A 17,422-nucleotide genomic window follows, 5' to 3' on the forward strand; every position below is an offset into this window, starting at 1 on the left:
CGCAAGTTAACAGAAAAACCGACTTCAGCCTTTCTTCAAATAGACAGCAAGGTGGTGCTTAGCTGTTAAAACTCTTCCAGCCCTTCGTTGGTTTTGTTTTCCCAACTCTGCGAGGAAGACCCCTTCATTTTATACGCGCGACGTCCACAGCCCGGAGAAGTCTGCTTCCGCACCCTCGCGGATCCAGGAGGCCGCGGTGTGGGCTGTGAACCCGGCGGCTCCGGTGGCCCCGCTGTGCACAGGTGGGCTTGTCAGCACACAGCACGTGCACAGTGGGAACTCGGCTCTTTCGTGAAATCTCAGGACACAAGGAAACCCTTCGTCTCCAAACACACGTCCCAAGGCTCCCATACAGAAACATTCATCCACCTGCACCTACACCCACACTGAACGAGAGCACTAAAATACAAGGAAAATTTTATTTTCAATTTTCGTCAAGAAATTTGCTGTGGTTTTTTATGCTTTTGGTTCTTTTTTTTTTTTTTTTTTCCACTTTATTTAATTCTAGCCACTCAGGGGCTGGAGCCGCTGGGTTCCTGGTATTAAAAAGATGCCAACAGAGGTAGCTGTGTCTCACCCAGGGGCCCGGCCCACTGTGAATACCCCCCAAAAAAGGAGAAAAAACACAAAATAAACCAACAAAATAAAACCAAAAGGAGGAAGAAATTCTGATCATTTTCTTCAAGCCTGTTGGGAACCCGCAACAGTTTGTGTGTAACAGACGTTACAGTGGGGAGAAGCCAGGGCCCGGAAGGCCAGCCCGCCAGCTCCCCGCAGATGGCGCCGGCGCTACTGCTGCATGTCTCTCCAGCAGGAAGGGCACCACTGCCCCTCACTCCCTCCCCTCCCCCAGTGCTCAGCGGGGCTGTTCCTCTACAACTTGGAAGATGGGGCAGAAGGAAGGAGAGGGTCTCTCAGGCCCCCAGGGGAGAAGCTGGGCAAGGGAAAGTGAGGAAGGTCACTGCTCAGCGGTGGAGATGGTATCATCAATCTGGATCTTCACTGCTGCTGGGCTACCTATAGGAAGAGAAAGCCAAGGGAGTCAGAATTCCAGACTCCAGGAACCCACCTGATCCCAAGGGAACTCACTGGTAAGCCAGCCCCACCTGCCCAGTATGTAAAGCTAGGGACAGACAGCAGAGTTAAAGTTCTAGAATGGCTCTGTTGGAAGAGCTGGCCAGACGAAAATGGTCCTATACCTGCTGTGGAGGTGGTTCAGGTGCCCGGTTTGCCAGGCGACTGAGAATATTACGCTCTGACATCTGTAGCCTCACAGCAACTGGGGGAATTCGGGCAATAGTAGCTGGGAGTCGAGTCACATCGGCTTTCATGTCACTCAGCAGTTCTTCTAGCTGTTTCAGAACTGCAGGGGCAAGAAAAAGAGGCGGTGAGCCATGGTAGTCAAGACCGAGGTCCATCTTTCCCATTAAGTGGACCCCCCACACACACCCATTACTTCTCAATGACCAAGTGACTGATGTGCCGGAGTACTGTCTTTTGTCACTGAGTCACCTGACCTGGCTCCACCACACTCAAATTCCTGTCCCTCATATTCCAGTTCCAACTGTCCATGATTCTGTGCTTTCTAAAGCCAACTGTCCCTTGATCCCTATTGTCTCTGTTTCCTCCACTTCTTCAATAGCTATTCCTATTGTTTCCTCTTCTCACTATCTTTCCTCTGCACCTTTGGAGCTGTCTCCCTCTTCCTTTATAACAGCTTTCTTTTCCTTATTTCACCCTCCATCCCCCTTACAATGTCTTAACTTTAATTAAAAACAGAATGTTGAAAGCAGTCTAGAATTTGACAAGATCTTCAATCACCTTGTTACCTCTAAACTATCCCAGATCACACTATATTATTCTGCTTTGCTTTCCACCTCCAAGAACTGGAATACATTCAAGAGTTAAAAAGCAAAGAACTACTGTCCTTGACCGTCTCTAAGATGTTAGCTTCCTAAGAAGGAACGCAAGGATCCCCAGCACACCCTAAGCTCCCAGACAAAGAAAGGGGCTCCAAAAAAGGCTCAGACCTGAGAAGTAGGTGTGTGTCGGGGAGGGGCAGAGGAGGAGGGAGGCCAAGTCCACAGGAGGCAGGGGAGCCACTGGCTACCTTTGTGCAGGACCGCATTTGCTGGCTTGTTTCCCGCCATCGACTCCTTGGACAGGTGCTGATGACTCTCTGCCAAACACTCCACCTCAGCAAAGCGGGTGTTCAGGGCCATGGAAGGGTGAGAGGGGTCCTCTGACATGTTCAGGTAAGCCGCCCGACGCAGCTGCTCCTCAATCACCAGGGCTTGTTCTAAGAGCTGGACAAGAGAGAAACAGGAGACGGCAGCTGGACTGACCCTCACTTTGCTCATTTCTCACGGGCCTCTCAGAACCCACACCTGGCCAGTTCAACATTCCATTGCCTTTTTCACCCCACTTTGAAGGTCTGTGTTTTTAAAGCTCTTTACCCTTTATTGATTCACTCTTATACAAAAATGATAAATCCTCAATTTAGAAAATACAGAATGTATAAAGAATTAAAATCACAATTCCACCTCTGAGAGCTACTGTTAACATTTTGAGGTTTTCTGTTACATGTTTTTTACAGAATTAAGATTCTATATACGTATTTATATTGTATCGACTCAAAGTTACATAGTAAGGCTCTTCCCTTGTTATTAGCTGCTCTTTATAAAAGATGACGTTTTTTTCCCCCATTCTTTTTCAAATTCTTTTCCCGTTTAGGTTATTACAGAATACAGATGACTTAATGGTTGCATGGCAGTCCATCTACCCTATCAAGTTGTTTTACTCTCTAAAATTATTCCTGTTGTTTCTTTTCTTTCATCTCTATATCTCACTCCCATTCCTTTCCTTCCTCAATAGGCAACCCTTCTAATATACCTACTGTGTGTCTTTTTGTGGGTTTTCTTGAAGACAGTATTGTTTCATGTGCACATTCCTCATTTACAGAATGTTTTTCTGTACATTATAAAATGCTTTTTCATTTCCCCACTACATACCTTTTTTAAAGGTCCATTTATGTTACAAAACGTGTATTTTGTTGTTTCTTAATGCTCGGTGATGTGAATCCACATTTTACCTACCCACACTCCCAATGTCAAACATCTAGGTTGCCTCCAGGCCCCACCACCAAAAATCATAATGCAACGAACACTTGCACATGTCACCTGATGGAGCTGTGTAAAACAGCCTTTGAAATACATTTCAAGGGACAGAATGTTGATTCATGACTTATGAGACTTATTTTACTCAAGTATCCACTGGTTCTTAAAAAGAATGAATCCACTAGGGGTCAGGAAAAAGGACAGTATGAGAATGGACAGTTGTTTCTTCCAGAAGACCTGGCTCCAATTCAGGCCTAACTTATCCCCAAACAGACCAAGCACCTCCTTTCAATCTATATACCACCCTGTCTCCTTCACCAACTCCCCTCCCTCTTGCCCCAAACTATGAGCTTTCTCCAGGATCAGCATTCTCCCAAGCGCTCTCTCCCCTCCTGGCATCAGCCAGCACCTCTGTGCAAATGAGTTGGTGCTTTTCAAACACGCATCTCAAGCACTGATTGTTCTGATCCCACTCGTGCGTGGTTGATCACTTTTATCCCACTTGTTTAACGGTGGTGGGAGTACTGGGAGGATATTTACTTGTGAAAAACACCAAATGACTTGTCTAAAATTGAACTTAACTTTTTTCTACAAACTGCTCCCTCTCCTCACTTCCCTGATCTGCCAATAGTAATTTAACTTTCTCAGTGACTCAGACTCAAAACTTCAGTTATTTTTGGAGTCTCATTCCTTTGTATCTCAAATTCAATAAAGTAACTCAGGGGTCAGCAAACTATGGCCTGTGGGCCAAATCTGGGCCACTGCCTGTTTTTGGATGGCCCAAGAGCTAAGAATGGGTTCTTCATTTTTAAATGGTTGAAAAAAAATCAAAATAATAGCTTATAAAGCTTCATAAAAATTATAGGAAGTTCAAATTTTAGTGTCGATAAAAAAAGTTTTACTGGAACATATTCATACTTATCACCTGTGGCTGCTTGCCCACTATGACAGAGCTGAGTATCAGTGTCTCACAAAGCTTGAATTACTCTGGCCCCTTAATAGTTTGCTGACCCCTACAGTAAATCAGTAAATCCTGTAAATTCCTTGGTGTTTCATTCCCTTTATCTTTTATTTATTTATTTTTTTTTTAGTCTTTATTTATTTGGCTGCACCGGGTCTTAGTTGCAGCACGCTGGATCTTAGTTGTGGCACGGGGGATCTAGTTCCCTGACCAGGGATCAAACCCGGGCCCCCTGCACTGGGAGTGCAGTCTTAACCACTGGACCACCAGGGAGGTCCCTCGTTCCCTTTATCTTATCCTTCTCATTTTCCACAACCAGCATCACAGACGAGCCCTTACTACCTCATGACTATTGATAGTTCTGTAATCTCATGAATGTTCTGTTTCAGTTTCCCTTGGCTGTATCAAAACCCTTCACAAACCCTCAATGGCTGCCCATGAACTATAAGGTAAAGTCCAAACTCTCTTATCTGGTGCCAAAAACCTACCTACCGACCTCCAGCCTTACTTCTCTCTCCAACGTACCTCCCACCATCACCAACACAAGTGTCTTCTACACCCCACCTGGACTATCTGCTGTTTCCAAACACCATAAGCTCTCCAGGCTCTGTCTTTGCCTAACCTAATTCTTTTGATCAAAGGGCCTTCTGTTTCTATCCGGCAATCTCTATTACATTCACCGAAACTTCATTCCAATGCCATCTTCTCCCTGGAGCATTTGTGAGCTCTCCCCACATTCCCTCTGGAGAACTTTCTTAAGGATTTAGCAGTCTCCCTCGCAACACACAGAATGACATTCATTTGACCACAATCTGCCTCCACGTTAAACTGAGAGCTCCTTGAGAACAGGCACCAGGCCTGTCCCTGGCCCACCCATTCCCTAGCACGTGATATTTGAAGGTTTATTAGTGTACATTTCTTATTCCCCCAATTATACTCAGCGTTAAGATCCACGTGTCTCATCTCCATGGTATCCCATTATGATGGTCTGCACACAAGGTGCCCTTAATATGCATTTGCTGAATCCCTGAGGAAAACTCCCCTTCAGTCCTGGGCGTATCAGCCCTAGTGATTCTGAAAATGGAGCTCTACCCCTTTGCGTCTACCCCACCCTTCATCCACACAGACCCAGAAAAAAGTACCACCAGCCCACTGGCAGCCCTGCCTCCTCAGAGATCCAATTCAGTCCCACCTCTGTATCTTTCCTGAACACTCCAGCCTACCGTGTTCCCCCAGCACACCCACTGCACTGGGCTGTGTCATGCATCAGGCACAGTCATCTTCAGCCCTTAACCAACTGGTTAACCTTCAGGTCTGTATGTGTTGATCTCTAATATTTAAGATACTTGGGAGCAAAGCCTTTCACAGAATACAAAGCGAAGTGCACAGGAGAACACAATAATCAACGTGGCTGAATGAGCAGACTCCCTCCTTTAGTCCCTTCTGCACTTTAAAGGCTGCCACGTCAACGCTGTATTCCTCCTCGTCCTGCTCACCTTGAACCTTCGGGCTAGAAACTTATTCTTGATCTCTAAGAAATTGCCACGGTTCATTTCACCCTTGAAAGGCTCATTGAGGATAGCATAGCGTGGGTCATTCTGGATGTCCTGCCACCGGGCATAGCCATGGCTATTGGAAAATTAATTGCTCAGGAAAAACGAAACAAGGAAATTAAGAACTTCAAACTGTGGACCCTCAGAAACCTTCACCAAGGACCTCAGCCCCAACTCAGGCAAAGGATACTTTATGATGCCAGCCAGCAGCCAGTAGTCATGCCGTCGGTGCCAGATCTCATAAGTCTTCTTGGTGACTGTGGCTGCCCGCTCCTCATTCTGCCAGAGGGAGTGCAACTCTGAAGAGGAATTTAGGGAAGGTTGGGGAGAAAAAGAAAGGCAAACATCTGTGAGAATTCAAAAAGCTATTTATTCCTGATTCCCTGATACCAACTTAATATGCCTCTGGCTTTCTAACATGGACCCCAGAAGGGTGTGCAGTCAGCCTGGCATTCTCTCTAGGAGAGGTAAAGTCTCTGTACCCTGGTTTCTGACAAGAACCCTGGTTTCACCTCGAATTCATCTAACCCCAAGTGGGCCCCTCTTTTTCATACCAGTAAAACCGCCATCTGCAATGTTGAACATGAAACGCTGTTTAATATTTTTCTTCTGCTTCTCATCATTCAGGTCCTTGGGGGTCTCTCCATTCTGAAGCATCACCTCTTTTTTCTCTTCTTCTTCTTTCTTCTCCTCTACAGGACATGCAGAAGAAAAATGTCAGCTCCAGACAGAAGCCAGCACCATATGCTACAAGATACCCAGCCACCTCCACCCTTCTCCACAGAAGTGTTCTTAAACCCAGGAACAGGTGCCACTGGCCCACCGACAGCCACATGTGGGGAGAGGTGGAGTCTTTTAGCTTGGGATAAAATGATTATATGGGTATGGATGGGGGAACCTGGGGGTGGAGGGGTGTCCAAGAGATAAAGTCCTTCCTTTCAGCTTTAGAGTCCTTTTAAAAGCACAGTCAGCTTCTCCAAACACCCACCTTTGTCCTCCACCACAATGGGAATCAGATCGACTGCTGACTTCTCCTCCACCTTCTCCACATCAGCAATACCTGGGAGAACAGATGGCACTGAGAGCATGTCTAAGGAAGTGTATTCTCTGTTCTACACTATATCCTGAACCTAAATCATGATGAAAGTCATAAAAGATGTCTTGAGAGAGAAAAAGCCCACAGTTTAAAATCAAGGGTACAAGATTCTTCAGTGTGTCACTTCCTCTGGACTTCCCTCCAGCCGGGCTGCAAGCCCAAGAGCAACTGTGGTTCACAGGGATCTGTAGTGTGTGAAAATGTACATACCTTTGGGATCTGTCTCCATTGGTTCCTCTGTTCTCTCCTTGACCTCTGCCTTTTCCACTTTCTCCTCTCCCTCGGGAGGCTCAACAAGGACTTTTTCATCCTCTGAGGCAGGGGCAGGGGGCTGTGTACACTTCAAAGGAAAGAAGAAAGAAGCTGAAGCAGACAGGCCAGCACCCAAGAGGAAGAACAGGCTTCTCCATCTGCCTTTGGTGCGGCATCCAGTCACCCCCGTCTCTTACCTCAACAGTGGCTTCAGGGGCTGCAGATTTCACTTCCTTTTCTCCTTCTGCACTGTCTTCTTCTTTGAGGCTATTTTCCTCTATTTTTATCCCATCCTCTGCACACCAATAATAGACATTCATTAGGAAGAAGGTCCCAGATCAGAGAGAAGGTCACACCTTCTCAGTTTGTCTCATCTTAACTGTCCTCTCGTGCCTTTAAGAGCCAGCCCTATTCTTAGGACAGCCCTCCTAAACTGAGAGGGAGATTGCTGTGTGTCCTGCCAGACTCCCCTGTTAGAACTGAGTACAGGGAAACAGAAAAAGCAAAGGCCAGGACAAGAAGAAAAGGATAGAAAACAACAGTCCAGGCAGACTTACCAGCAGGTGGGGCAGGTGCAGGAGTATTGGGTTGTGTGTCCCCTGGAGTGGAGGGTGTGGGAGTCTTTGGGGAAGGTGACCCTGGCTGTGACATTTTCTTGTTTTCCTCTACTTCCGCAAGTTCGGGCATGCTCCAGCGCCCATTAACATGTTCAAACTCCTGAACCTGCAGCAATGGGACAAGATGCTGAAGACCCAATTCCATCTAGGTTCCTTTCCTGCTGGCTCTCCAGTTTCACCTAGAAACCCCTGAACGATGGAGGGAGGTTCAGGGCTCACCTTCTTGCGAATCAAGGACATGACACCAATCCTAGTAAGGACATGCTGGCGAGACAGGCCTTCTCGGGGTACACCATCAGCAAAGGTCTCGGCCCCGTCTGCTCCTGGCTCACATAAATGCCGCATAAAAAGAGAGACGTAAGCCCTGTAGTAAACAAATAGAGAAATGGGTCAAACAGCAATCATGCCAACTCCTAGATCAGATTCTTTCCCACCCGCAGTCAGGCATCAACTATGGCTCCATCTGAGGTAAAGCCCACCATCGTGCTGAAAGCTGGTCTCCAGACCCCACACCATGTGCCAGGTCCTCTTCCAGGGAAGCGAGGAGTACAAGGAACCCTATTACTAACAGCTTCCCTTGCCAACGTCAGCAGAGGAGACAGCCGATGTCCTGCACAGCCTGCACTAGTACTGTGGAGTGACCAGAGACTAAAAGCCCTTGCTCTACATCAGTCATTCCAGCTCTCAACTTACTTGAACTCCTTCTCTGACTTGCCTCGCAGATCTCTCACAAGCCACTGGGTGGTAAAAGCGTCCTGAGGTGGCATCCCATACCGCATAATCGCATTGAGAAAGGCTTTTCGCTGACGAGCATTAAAGCCAAGAACCTGGGGGGAGAAGGAACCTAGGTGAGAGAAGGAGTAGACCTTACTCCACCAAAGACCCGACAGCAGCACTCACCCAGCCTTCCCTAGAACGCAACGGTACTTACTTCAATATTCCCACCAACACGGGCCAACAGAGGAGGCAATGGCTTATCTTTATCATTCCGCAGGCCCTTGCGACTGGGCCTGCGGGGAGCTGCGAGAAGAAAAGGATGCGTGAGCGACACCGATAGGGATATTAGACAAGGCAATATTTTAAAAATCCAGCAGAAAGGCATAGCCCTCACCTTCTGAACGTTCATCAAAGTCTTCATCACCTTCCTCTGAGGCCACTGAATAATCGGACTGGTTGTCGGACTGGTCGTCCTGCCAATCTGGAGGGAGAGAGGGCAGATGAGCGGGGCCCACTGCTCTAGTGGAACGGCCCATGGGTTGGGGGCGGGGCCGGCCACACACACCTCGGTCCTCCTGGGAGCCATCATTGTAGTTGACCTGTTTACGGATTCTTTTTCCTTTGCCCAGATTGCGGGCCAGATCTTCTTGCTGCTGCTCATAATGGTGCCGCAGCAATTTCTCCCAGTAGTCAGGATCCACACTTTCTTCCTGTTTTATGATTTCCCGTTCTACCTCCTCTTCCTCCTGGGACAGAGGGAGGGCCAGGACTCAGGGGTGCTGAAGTCGGCACCACCAGCTACCCCTGGTCCTCATAGTCCCCATTCTGCTATAGCTCCTTCTCATGACTGGACTCTGAAATACTTGGTGAGCCTGCTTGGACCTAAGAGCTTAAAAGAAATTTAATTGACAAGACATGGTTGGTTCCTCGTGGTTATGTTTAGATTAGCAGTCAAAATAACTAAAGAAAAATATAGGATGGAGTTGTTATCACAAGAGAAGAATGAAGAGGCAGTATGTTTTCTTTTAACTCCTTTTGCTGATGCATGTACAGTTGCGAGACAGTAAAATGGAGACAAGTGAGGTCGCAGCCTCAGCAAGGCAGAACGGAGAGGCTTCTGCAACACTGCAGAAGATTCTCCCAGGAGAGGAAGTAGAAGGGCCGTAAGCCCTTTCTGTTCTGCATAAGCTTCATAAAAGTTTACCAACCGTGAAAAAAAATTATATATATCCTCTTATATCCCAATAATGTTTATGCTCCTTTGAAAGTCTTACCTTTTTTTCAGATCATTCAGGACCACTAATTCCAAATCCCTTACATTAGAATTAAGCTGCTGCTAACAGCATAATACTAGAAACAACCTAAACATCCATCATTATGGAACTTGAATAAATTATGGGGGGTGAAAAGGGTGAAGAGAGTCAAAAGGTATAAACTTCCAGTTATAAAATAAATAAGTCATGGTGACTTTATGTATAGAATAGTAACTATAAACTTCCAGTTATAAAATAAATAAGTCATGGTGACTTTATGTATAGCATAGTAACTATAGTTAATACCATACTGCATATCTGAAAGTTGCTAAAAGAGCAGCCCTCAGAAGTTCTCATAGGAAAAAAAATGTATAACTATGTATGGTGACAGATGTTAACTAAACTTATCAAGGTGACCATTTCACAAAATATACAAATATCAAATCATTATGTTGTGCACCTGAAACTAATATAATGGCATATGTCAATTATATCTCAATTTTTTAAAGTAAATAAATTATGGTACTTCCAAATAAGGACATATTATGCAGCGAATAAAGGGGTGCGGAGGGGGGAAAGCTCTTTGGGTACTGACTTGGACAAAATCTTCCAAGATTTATTAGGAGGATAAAAATAAGGTACAGAATGTCATGTATAAGAAACTACTTTCCTTATGCAGCAACATGGATGCAAGTAGAGATTATCATACTAAGTGAAGTAAGAAAGAGAAAGACAAATATCATATGATATCACTTATATGTGGAATCTAAAATAGGACACAAATGAATCTATGTAACAGAAACAGAATCACGGACAGAGAGAGAAACAGAATCACGGATGTAGAGAACAGACTGGTGGTTGCCAAGGGGGAGGGGGTTGGGGGAGGGATGGAGTGGGAGGCTGGGGTTAGCAGATGTAAGCTTTTATATAGAGAATGGATAAACAACAGGTCCTACTGTATAGCACAGGGAACTGCCATAGTGGAAAAGAGTATATATAAAATAAGAGAATATATATATATGTAAAACTGAGTCACTTTGCTGTACAGCAGAAATTAACACAACATTGTAAATCAAATATACTTCAATTAAAAAAAACAACTACTTTCCTTAAAAGGAAGAGGAAAAAAGGCATTCATATGTATATACATGTATATGTATATATACATATATATGTAATTTGTGCGCACATAAAATAATTTATAAAATACATATCCCTTATCCCCAGGGAGGGAGCTAGGTAACCAAAGGACTGGAGTGGGAAAGAGATACTTCTGTAGCTTTTGAATTTTGAACTAGGTGAATTACAGTTGACCCTTGAACAACACAGGTTTGAACTGCATGAATCCATTTATATGCAGATATTTCTCAATAGTAAATACTACGGTATTACATGGTCCATGGTCAGTTGAATCTGCAGATGTGGAGGAACCAAAGATATGGAGGGCTACACCATCTATTCAAAAAATAAAGTTTAATGGGACCTAATGAAACTTAAAAGCTTTTGCAAAGCAAAGGAAACTACAAACAAGATGAAAAGACAGCCCTCAGAATGGGAGAAAATATTTGCAAACAAATCAATCGACAAAGGATTAATTTCCAAAACATATAAACAGCTCATGCAGCTCAATATTAAAAAACCAACAACCCAATCCAAAAATGGGCAGAAGACCTAAATAGACATTTCTCCAAAGAAGACATACAGATGGCCAAGGGGCACATGAAAAGCTGCTCAACATCACTAATTATTAGAGAAATGCAAATCAAAACTACAGTGAGGTATCACCTCACACCAGTTAGAATGGGCATCATCAGAAAATCTACAAACAACAAATAAATGCTGGAGAGGGTGTGGAGAAAAGGGAACCCTCCTGCACTGTTGGTAGGTATGTAAATTGATACAGCCGCTATGGAGAACAGTATGGAGATTCCTTAGAAAACTAAAAATAGAACTACCATATGACCCAGCAATCCCAGTACTGGGCATATACCCCGAGAAAACCATAATTCAAAAAGACACATGCACCCCAATGTTCACTGCAGCACTATTTACAATAACCAGGACATGGAAGCAACCTAAAATGCCCATTGACAGAGGAATGGATAAAGAAGATGTGGTACATACATACAATGGAATATTACTCAGCCACAAAAAGGAACGAAACTGGATCATTTGTAGAGACGTGGATAGATCTAGAGACTGTCATACAGAGTGAAGTTAAGTCAGAAAGAGAAAAACAAATATTGTATATTAACGCATATATGTGGAACCTAGAAAAATGGTACAGATGAACCGGTTTGCAGGGCAGAAATAGAGACACAGATGTAGAGAACAAATGTATGGACACCAAGCGGGGAAAGCGGTGCGCGGTGGGGGCAGTGGGGGAATGAATACGGCGATTGGGACTGACATGTATACACTGATGTGTATAAAATAGATAACTAATAAGAACCTGCTGTATAAAAGTTAAATAAAATAAAATTCAAAAAAAATAAAATAAAATAACATTTAAAAATATTATAAAGTAGGGGCTTCCCAGGTGGCGCAGTGGTTGAGAGTCCGCCTGCCGATGCAGGGGACACGGGTTCGTGCCCCGGTCCGGGAAGATCCCACATGCCGCGGAGCGGCTGGGCCCGTGAGCCATGGCCGCTGAGCCTGCGCTCCGCAACGGGCGAGGCCACAACAGTGAGAGGCCCGCGTACCGCCAAAAAAAAAAAAAAAAAAAATTATAAAGTAAATAGCAGCCTCAGCCACTAATGAGAGGGCTGTCTGTATACCTGTGTAGTCATCAGGAGAGGTCATCAGTGGGAGGGAGAGTACCACCCCTCCCTTACAACCACTCAGCACGTTCTGCCCCAGTCAGTCACTCCCATATGCGGTCACCACCCTGACAGAAGGGCAGTTTTGGCTGAATACTACTGGTCTGTAGACCTGTCAGACTTTTCAGCCACAGTTACACCCAACTGAAGTTAGTAGAATCACTTTCAAGAACAAAGATAATACGTATCAGAAAAATAAAAAAAAGGAAAAGAAAAATACAACAAGGGGGATGGTTCTGAATTGGAAGGATGAGAAAAGATGGCAAGGACCAGCAGAAACTGATGCCAATTCGAAGAACCTTGACCTGGGCGGCTAAGAGAGGACCAGAAGCGAAAGCAATTGTTTTTTCATTTTATACCCTAGATATCATTAGGAGGAAAAACTTCATTACAGAGGCCAAGCATTTATAACTGAGTATGTTTTGTTTTCTACTAAAAAAAAGACCAAGAATACACAAGAAAACAAAAAGGGAAAACAACTCTAAAGTTTTAAAAAGCACAGGGGATATGCTAAGTATGTATCGTATCTCCTACCTTTTCTCCGGAGAGACTTGAGATAGCAATCCAAAATTTATTTATAGGGCTAATAAAATACATAAGAGAAAATAAGATGAGATTCTGATAAAGAAGAGCTAATACAGGGCTTCCCTGGTGGCGCAGTGGTTAAGAATCCACCTGCCAATGCAGGGGACACGGGTTCAAGCCCTGGTCTGGGAAGATCCCACATGCTGCGGAGCAACTAAGCCCGTGCGCCACAACTACTGAGCCTGCGCTCTAGAGCCCGCGAGCCACAACTGCTGAAGCCCGCACGCCTAGAGCCCATGCTCCGCAACAAGAGAAGCCACCGCAATGAGATGCCCGTGCACCACAACGAAGAGTAGCCCCTGCTGGCTGCAACTAGAGAAAGCCTGCACGCAGCAAGACCCAACGCAGCCAAAAATAAAAATAAAAGTTATTAGAAAAAAAAAAAGAAGAGCTAATACAAGTGTTTTGAGTGTGAAAAGTGGCCGGACAGCCACGTCAAAGATGAGAATGTGATTTGCTCATATGTTACAGAATTTTTCTTCAAAGGAAGAGGTGTATCAATTCAGCAATGTACTAATTTGCCTACGGATGGTTTCCTCTCATCTCAAATACCATCATGGTCTCAACTCCAATTTCTGGACCAATCACCAAGCACAGCATTGCTTTGGACTCATACTCACCCCCATTTCTTCTTCTCGCACCACATACTGGGCCACTTTGAATGAGCTCAAATATTCATTCATGCCCTGCAATTCCGTATCTTCTGTCTCATCCTGGTTCCGGTCCAGCAGTCGTTCAATGGCCTTATCATCATAGTGGATAACACTGCTGTCTTCTCCCTCTTTGTTGTCTCCTCCTATAAAGAATCAGGGGTCCATACCCCCAGTTAACTTCAGCAGCTGCAGTGGAAAAAGCAAGTCCCACAGGACCCTAGGTCTGAGTCTCAGGACCCTAGGTATCAAAGATATCCTTTAGAGAAGCCAAGCCCCACACCAAAACAAGCTCCTGCCTAGCTCACCTCCATCTGTGGCTTCGTCCTTGAATAGCTCCTCAGTGCCAAACTTGAGGATGTCATCAAGCTCCTGTTTGGACATGGATCCAGTCTTGGAGCCCAGCCCAGGCCGAACAACTAGATGCGTCAGCATCATCTTCTTCTTTGCCACCTGCGTGATGCGCTCTTCTACTGACGCACGGGTCACAAACCGATAGATCATCACCTTCTTATTCTGCCCAATACGGTGAGCTCTGCTAAAGGCCTGGAGTTGTGCACAAAACGGAGGCAAAAACTGAAGTAATCATATTTCCTTACTCCTACTCTTGACTTCCACATAATAAGTTAAATCCAGCATAAGGCAGGAGCTGCAGCTTGCCCTCACACAAAACTTCCCTTTGCATCCCTACCCCAAGATACCACCCTCTATCATGTTACCCAAAATAGGACCACAGCTAACCCAAACTCTCTGGCTTACAATAAGGTAAAAGACATTTGAAAACAATCTATTGTTTCCCCCTGAAACAACTAATCCCAGATGGTGGAGCCCTCACAGAGAACACTATGCATTTCCAAAAAGTCACTGTAGACCAAGGCTGCTACCTCTGCTCACCTGGATGTCATTATGGGGGTTCCAGTCAGAGTCATAGATAATAACTGTGTCAGCAGTGGCCAGATTGATTCCAAGGCCCCCAGCTCGAGTGGAAAGCAAGAAGCAGAACTGCTGAGCACCTGGTGCTAAGAGAGGAACCAAAAACACCATTAGAGGTGTCTCTAGAATTCCAGTTAATAAATGTTTAAGGAATATCAGAACTATAAAACCTCATTAGGAGATGCAAACTATTGTATATAGAATGGATGAACAACAAGGTCCTACTGCATAGCACGGGGAGCTGTATTCAGTATCCTGTGATAAACCATAATGGAAAAGAACATGAAAAAGAATGTATATTTTAAAAAGAACATATATATATGCATAACTGATCACTTTGCTGTACAGCAGAAATTAACACAACATTGTAAACCAACTATATTTGAATTAAAATACCCACCTCATTAGGCAAACACAAAACTAATAATATTAATAAGTAATACTCATAAGCAAGGTCCACCAATGGATACTGAAATCAGTGTGAAGGTTTAAGGAGAAACAGGATGTCACCACAGTCTAAAGTATCTCCCTCAAGATATTTATTAATCACAATGAAAAAAAAAAGAGTAACTTTACATGGGAGGAATTCAACAGACACCACCTTAACCAAGTGATCAAGGTTAACACCAGCAATGGAACATTATCAACATCATGTCCTCCCTGGGAATGATGCACTGAAAAGGACACAGCATCGCTTCTCTGGGATTCCTGTCCAAAATGTCTAGTGTCAATCTCAGCATGAGAAAATATCAAAGCAGAGACGTTCTAGGGTGTCCCTGGTGGCACAGTGGTTGAGAGTCCGCCTGCCGATGCAGGGGACACGGGTCCGTGCCCTGGTCCGGGAAGATCCCACATGCCGCGGAGCAGCTGGGCCCGTGAGCCATGGCCGCTGAGCCTGCGCGTCCAGAGCCTGTGCTCCGCAACAGGAGAGGCCACAACAGTGAGAGGCCCGCGTACCGCCAAAAAAAACAAAAAACAGAGACGTTCTACAAAAGAGCTAACCAGTCGTCATCAAAGGTATCAACGTTGTGAAAGGAAAGGAAAGAATGAAGAACTGGAAGAGAAACAACAACTACGCTCAACGTGGGATCTGGGACTGGATCCTGTCACAGGAACAGTGGTGACATTCAATTCAAGTCTACAGTTTAGGTAGTAGTATGACACCAGTGTTAATTCCCTGGGTTTGATCATTGTACTGAGGTTATATAAGTCATTATTAAGAAATGCTGGGTGAAGTGTATACACCAACTCTCTGTATTATTTTCTGAACTTTAAGTTCACAATTATTTCGAATTAAAAAGTAAAAAAAAAGAAGAGGAGGTGGTAGTGGCTACTGAGACAAGCCTGCCACTAACTTGCTATCTGGGTTTGGTAAGTCCTGGTCCCTCCTGGGCCTCAAGATGCAATGCGGAGGGTTAAATAAAGTGTCCTTCTTTTTAGCAGAAAGAACAAAGACTCCAAAGGGAATAAACAATCTCCTAGCAATAATCCAAACATCCTTCCAATCAAGACATTCAACAGTACTCTTCCACGTCAATTGACAAAAGACCCTAAACCTCTACGCAGAAAAGCAGATGCTCAAGAAGAACAAGTGATCGGTCCAGAGCCGTGAGTGAGGATGCCAGGACCGAAGCCACTCCTTCCCTCTCACCATTGAAGCGGTCAATGGCCTCCTGACGCATGTTCCCAGTGATTCCACCATCAATACGTTCATATTTATAACCTTCGTGTTCCAAGAAATCCTCTAGCAGGTCCAGCATCTTGGTCATCTGGAAAATGAGCATACTTTAATTATGGGATTAATCAGATGACAATTCCTCCCCTACGTCACTGAGCTGTCCACTGCTACCCACAAAAGCTCCCACACAATACCTGGGAGAAGATGAGTACACGGTGCCCACCCTCCTTAAGGTTCTTGAGCATCTTCTGAAGCAGCAATAACTTCCCAGATGCTCTGATTAGGGCACTGCCATCATACATGCCATTAGGCATCTTAGGGGCTTCCTGAGGAAATAAGCAAAAAAGAAAAAAATATGGAAAGAAACCCCAAATGGAGCAGTTCCCGCCCAGGGAGGGACAAGAGGTGGCACAACGTACCATGGCAGCCACGGGGAAAAGATACGGGTGGTTGCAGCACTTTTTAAGATCCATCACGACGTTTAGCAAAGAGACCTGGTTGCCGCCACCTCGAGCATTGAGCGCTTCAAAGTTTCGAGTGAGGATGTACTTGTAGTATTTCCTATGTGGGCAAGACAGCAAGGTAAGCCATGCTCAAGAGCCTTTGTGTGACTCATAATGCAGTCCCAGGGTCTGGGATCTTCTTTCCAACATATCTCCCTTTGGGACCGAGGAAACCTAAGAAGCGCCGCCACCATCATTTTAAACAAGGTAAGGGTTAACTCAGTAAGAGCTCGGCCGCAGCACCGTAAAGCAGTTACACTCCAGTAAAGATGTCAAAAAAAGAAAACAAAGAACTCTGGGCCCCAGCAACCTGGCAACAGGTTTCTTTAGCCCTCGCTGGCTCCTGTCACCACACGCCTTGCGGCAGAGTATGGAGAAGGAAACACTGTGCAGACTGGCAGGTGTCTAAGTGTGTCTGCAAAACAGAGCCAGTGCTTCTGTCCCTTCAGACTCACTTCTGCATAGGGCTCAACTCCACACGCACAATCAGTTCTGTCTTGGAAGGCATGTTCTTGAACACGTCAGCTTTGAGCCGCCGCAACATGTGAGGCCCCAGCATGTCGTGCAGCTTTTTAATCTGGTCCTCCTTGGCAATGTCAGCGAACTCCTCCAAGAAGCCTTCCAAGTTGCTTCAGAAAGAGAAAGGAAAAGCTTGTTGGAGGGGGAAGGAAGAAAGGAAAGTGACATAA

At 45.1% G+C, this 17,422-nt stretch overlaps 1 protein-coding gene and 1 non-coding gene across 10 annotated transcripts in view; both read right to left on the reverse strand.

Annotated features, from left to right (window-relative positions):
* Window positions 1–405: 405 nt before the first annotated feature.
* Window positions 406–17,422, reverse strand: part of CHD4 (chromodomain helicase DNA binding protein 4) — a 30,010-nt gene continuing 12,993 nt past the window's right edge. For 3 of the 9 annotated variants that reach the window (XM_060024178.1, XM_060024180.1, XM_060024173.1), the window contains exons 19-40: window positions 17,189–17,362; window positions 16,650–16,791; window positions 16,425–16,556; window positions 16,204–16,321; window positions 14,514–14,638; window positions 13,928–14,165; window positions 13,590–13,765; window positions 8,878–9,058; window positions 8,707–8,793; window positions 8,527–8,615; window positions 8,289–8,422; window positions 7,815–7,959; window positions 7,536–7,701; window positions 7,176–7,273; window positions 6,937–7,066; window positions 6,619–6,690; window positions 6,185–6,322; window positions 5,821–5,929; window positions 5,574–5,706; window positions 2,108–2,306; window positions 1,200–1,363; window positions 406–1,017 (exon numbers count right to left, since the gene is read on the reverse strand). In XM_060024178.1, coding sequence (XP_059880161.1) covers window positions 1,000–1,017; window positions 1,200–1,363; window positions 2,108–2,306; window positions 5,574–5,706; window positions 5,821–5,929; window positions 6,185–6,322; window positions 6,619–6,690; window positions 6,937–7,066; window positions 7,176–7,273; window positions 7,536–7,701; window positions 7,815–7,959; window positions 8,289–8,422; window positions 8,527–8,615; window positions 8,707–8,793; window positions 8,878–9,058; window positions 13,590–13,765; window positions 13,928–14,165; window positions 14,514–14,638; window positions 16,204–16,321; window positions 16,425–16,556; window positions 16,650–16,791; window positions 17,189–17,362 — 2,968 coding nt within the window. In that variant the 3' untranslated portion in view covers window positions 406–999. The other 6 variants (XM_060024179.1, XM_060024175.1, XM_060024176.1 and 3 more) reach the window with 5 other exon arrangements.
* On the reverse strand, window positions 7,357–7,496 carry LOC132434643 (small Cajal body-specific RNA 11). The gene has a single exon (XR_009521361.1). It is a non-coding gene; the product is annotated as a small Cajal body-specific RNA 11 (non-coding RNA).

This window comes from Delphinus delphis, chromosome 11 (assembly GCF_949987515.2).
Source record: "Delphinus delphis chromosome 11, mDelDel1.2, whole genome shotgun sequence".
NCBI lineage: Eukaryota > Metazoa > Chordata > Mammalia > Artiodactyla > Delphinidae > Delphinus > Delphinus delphis.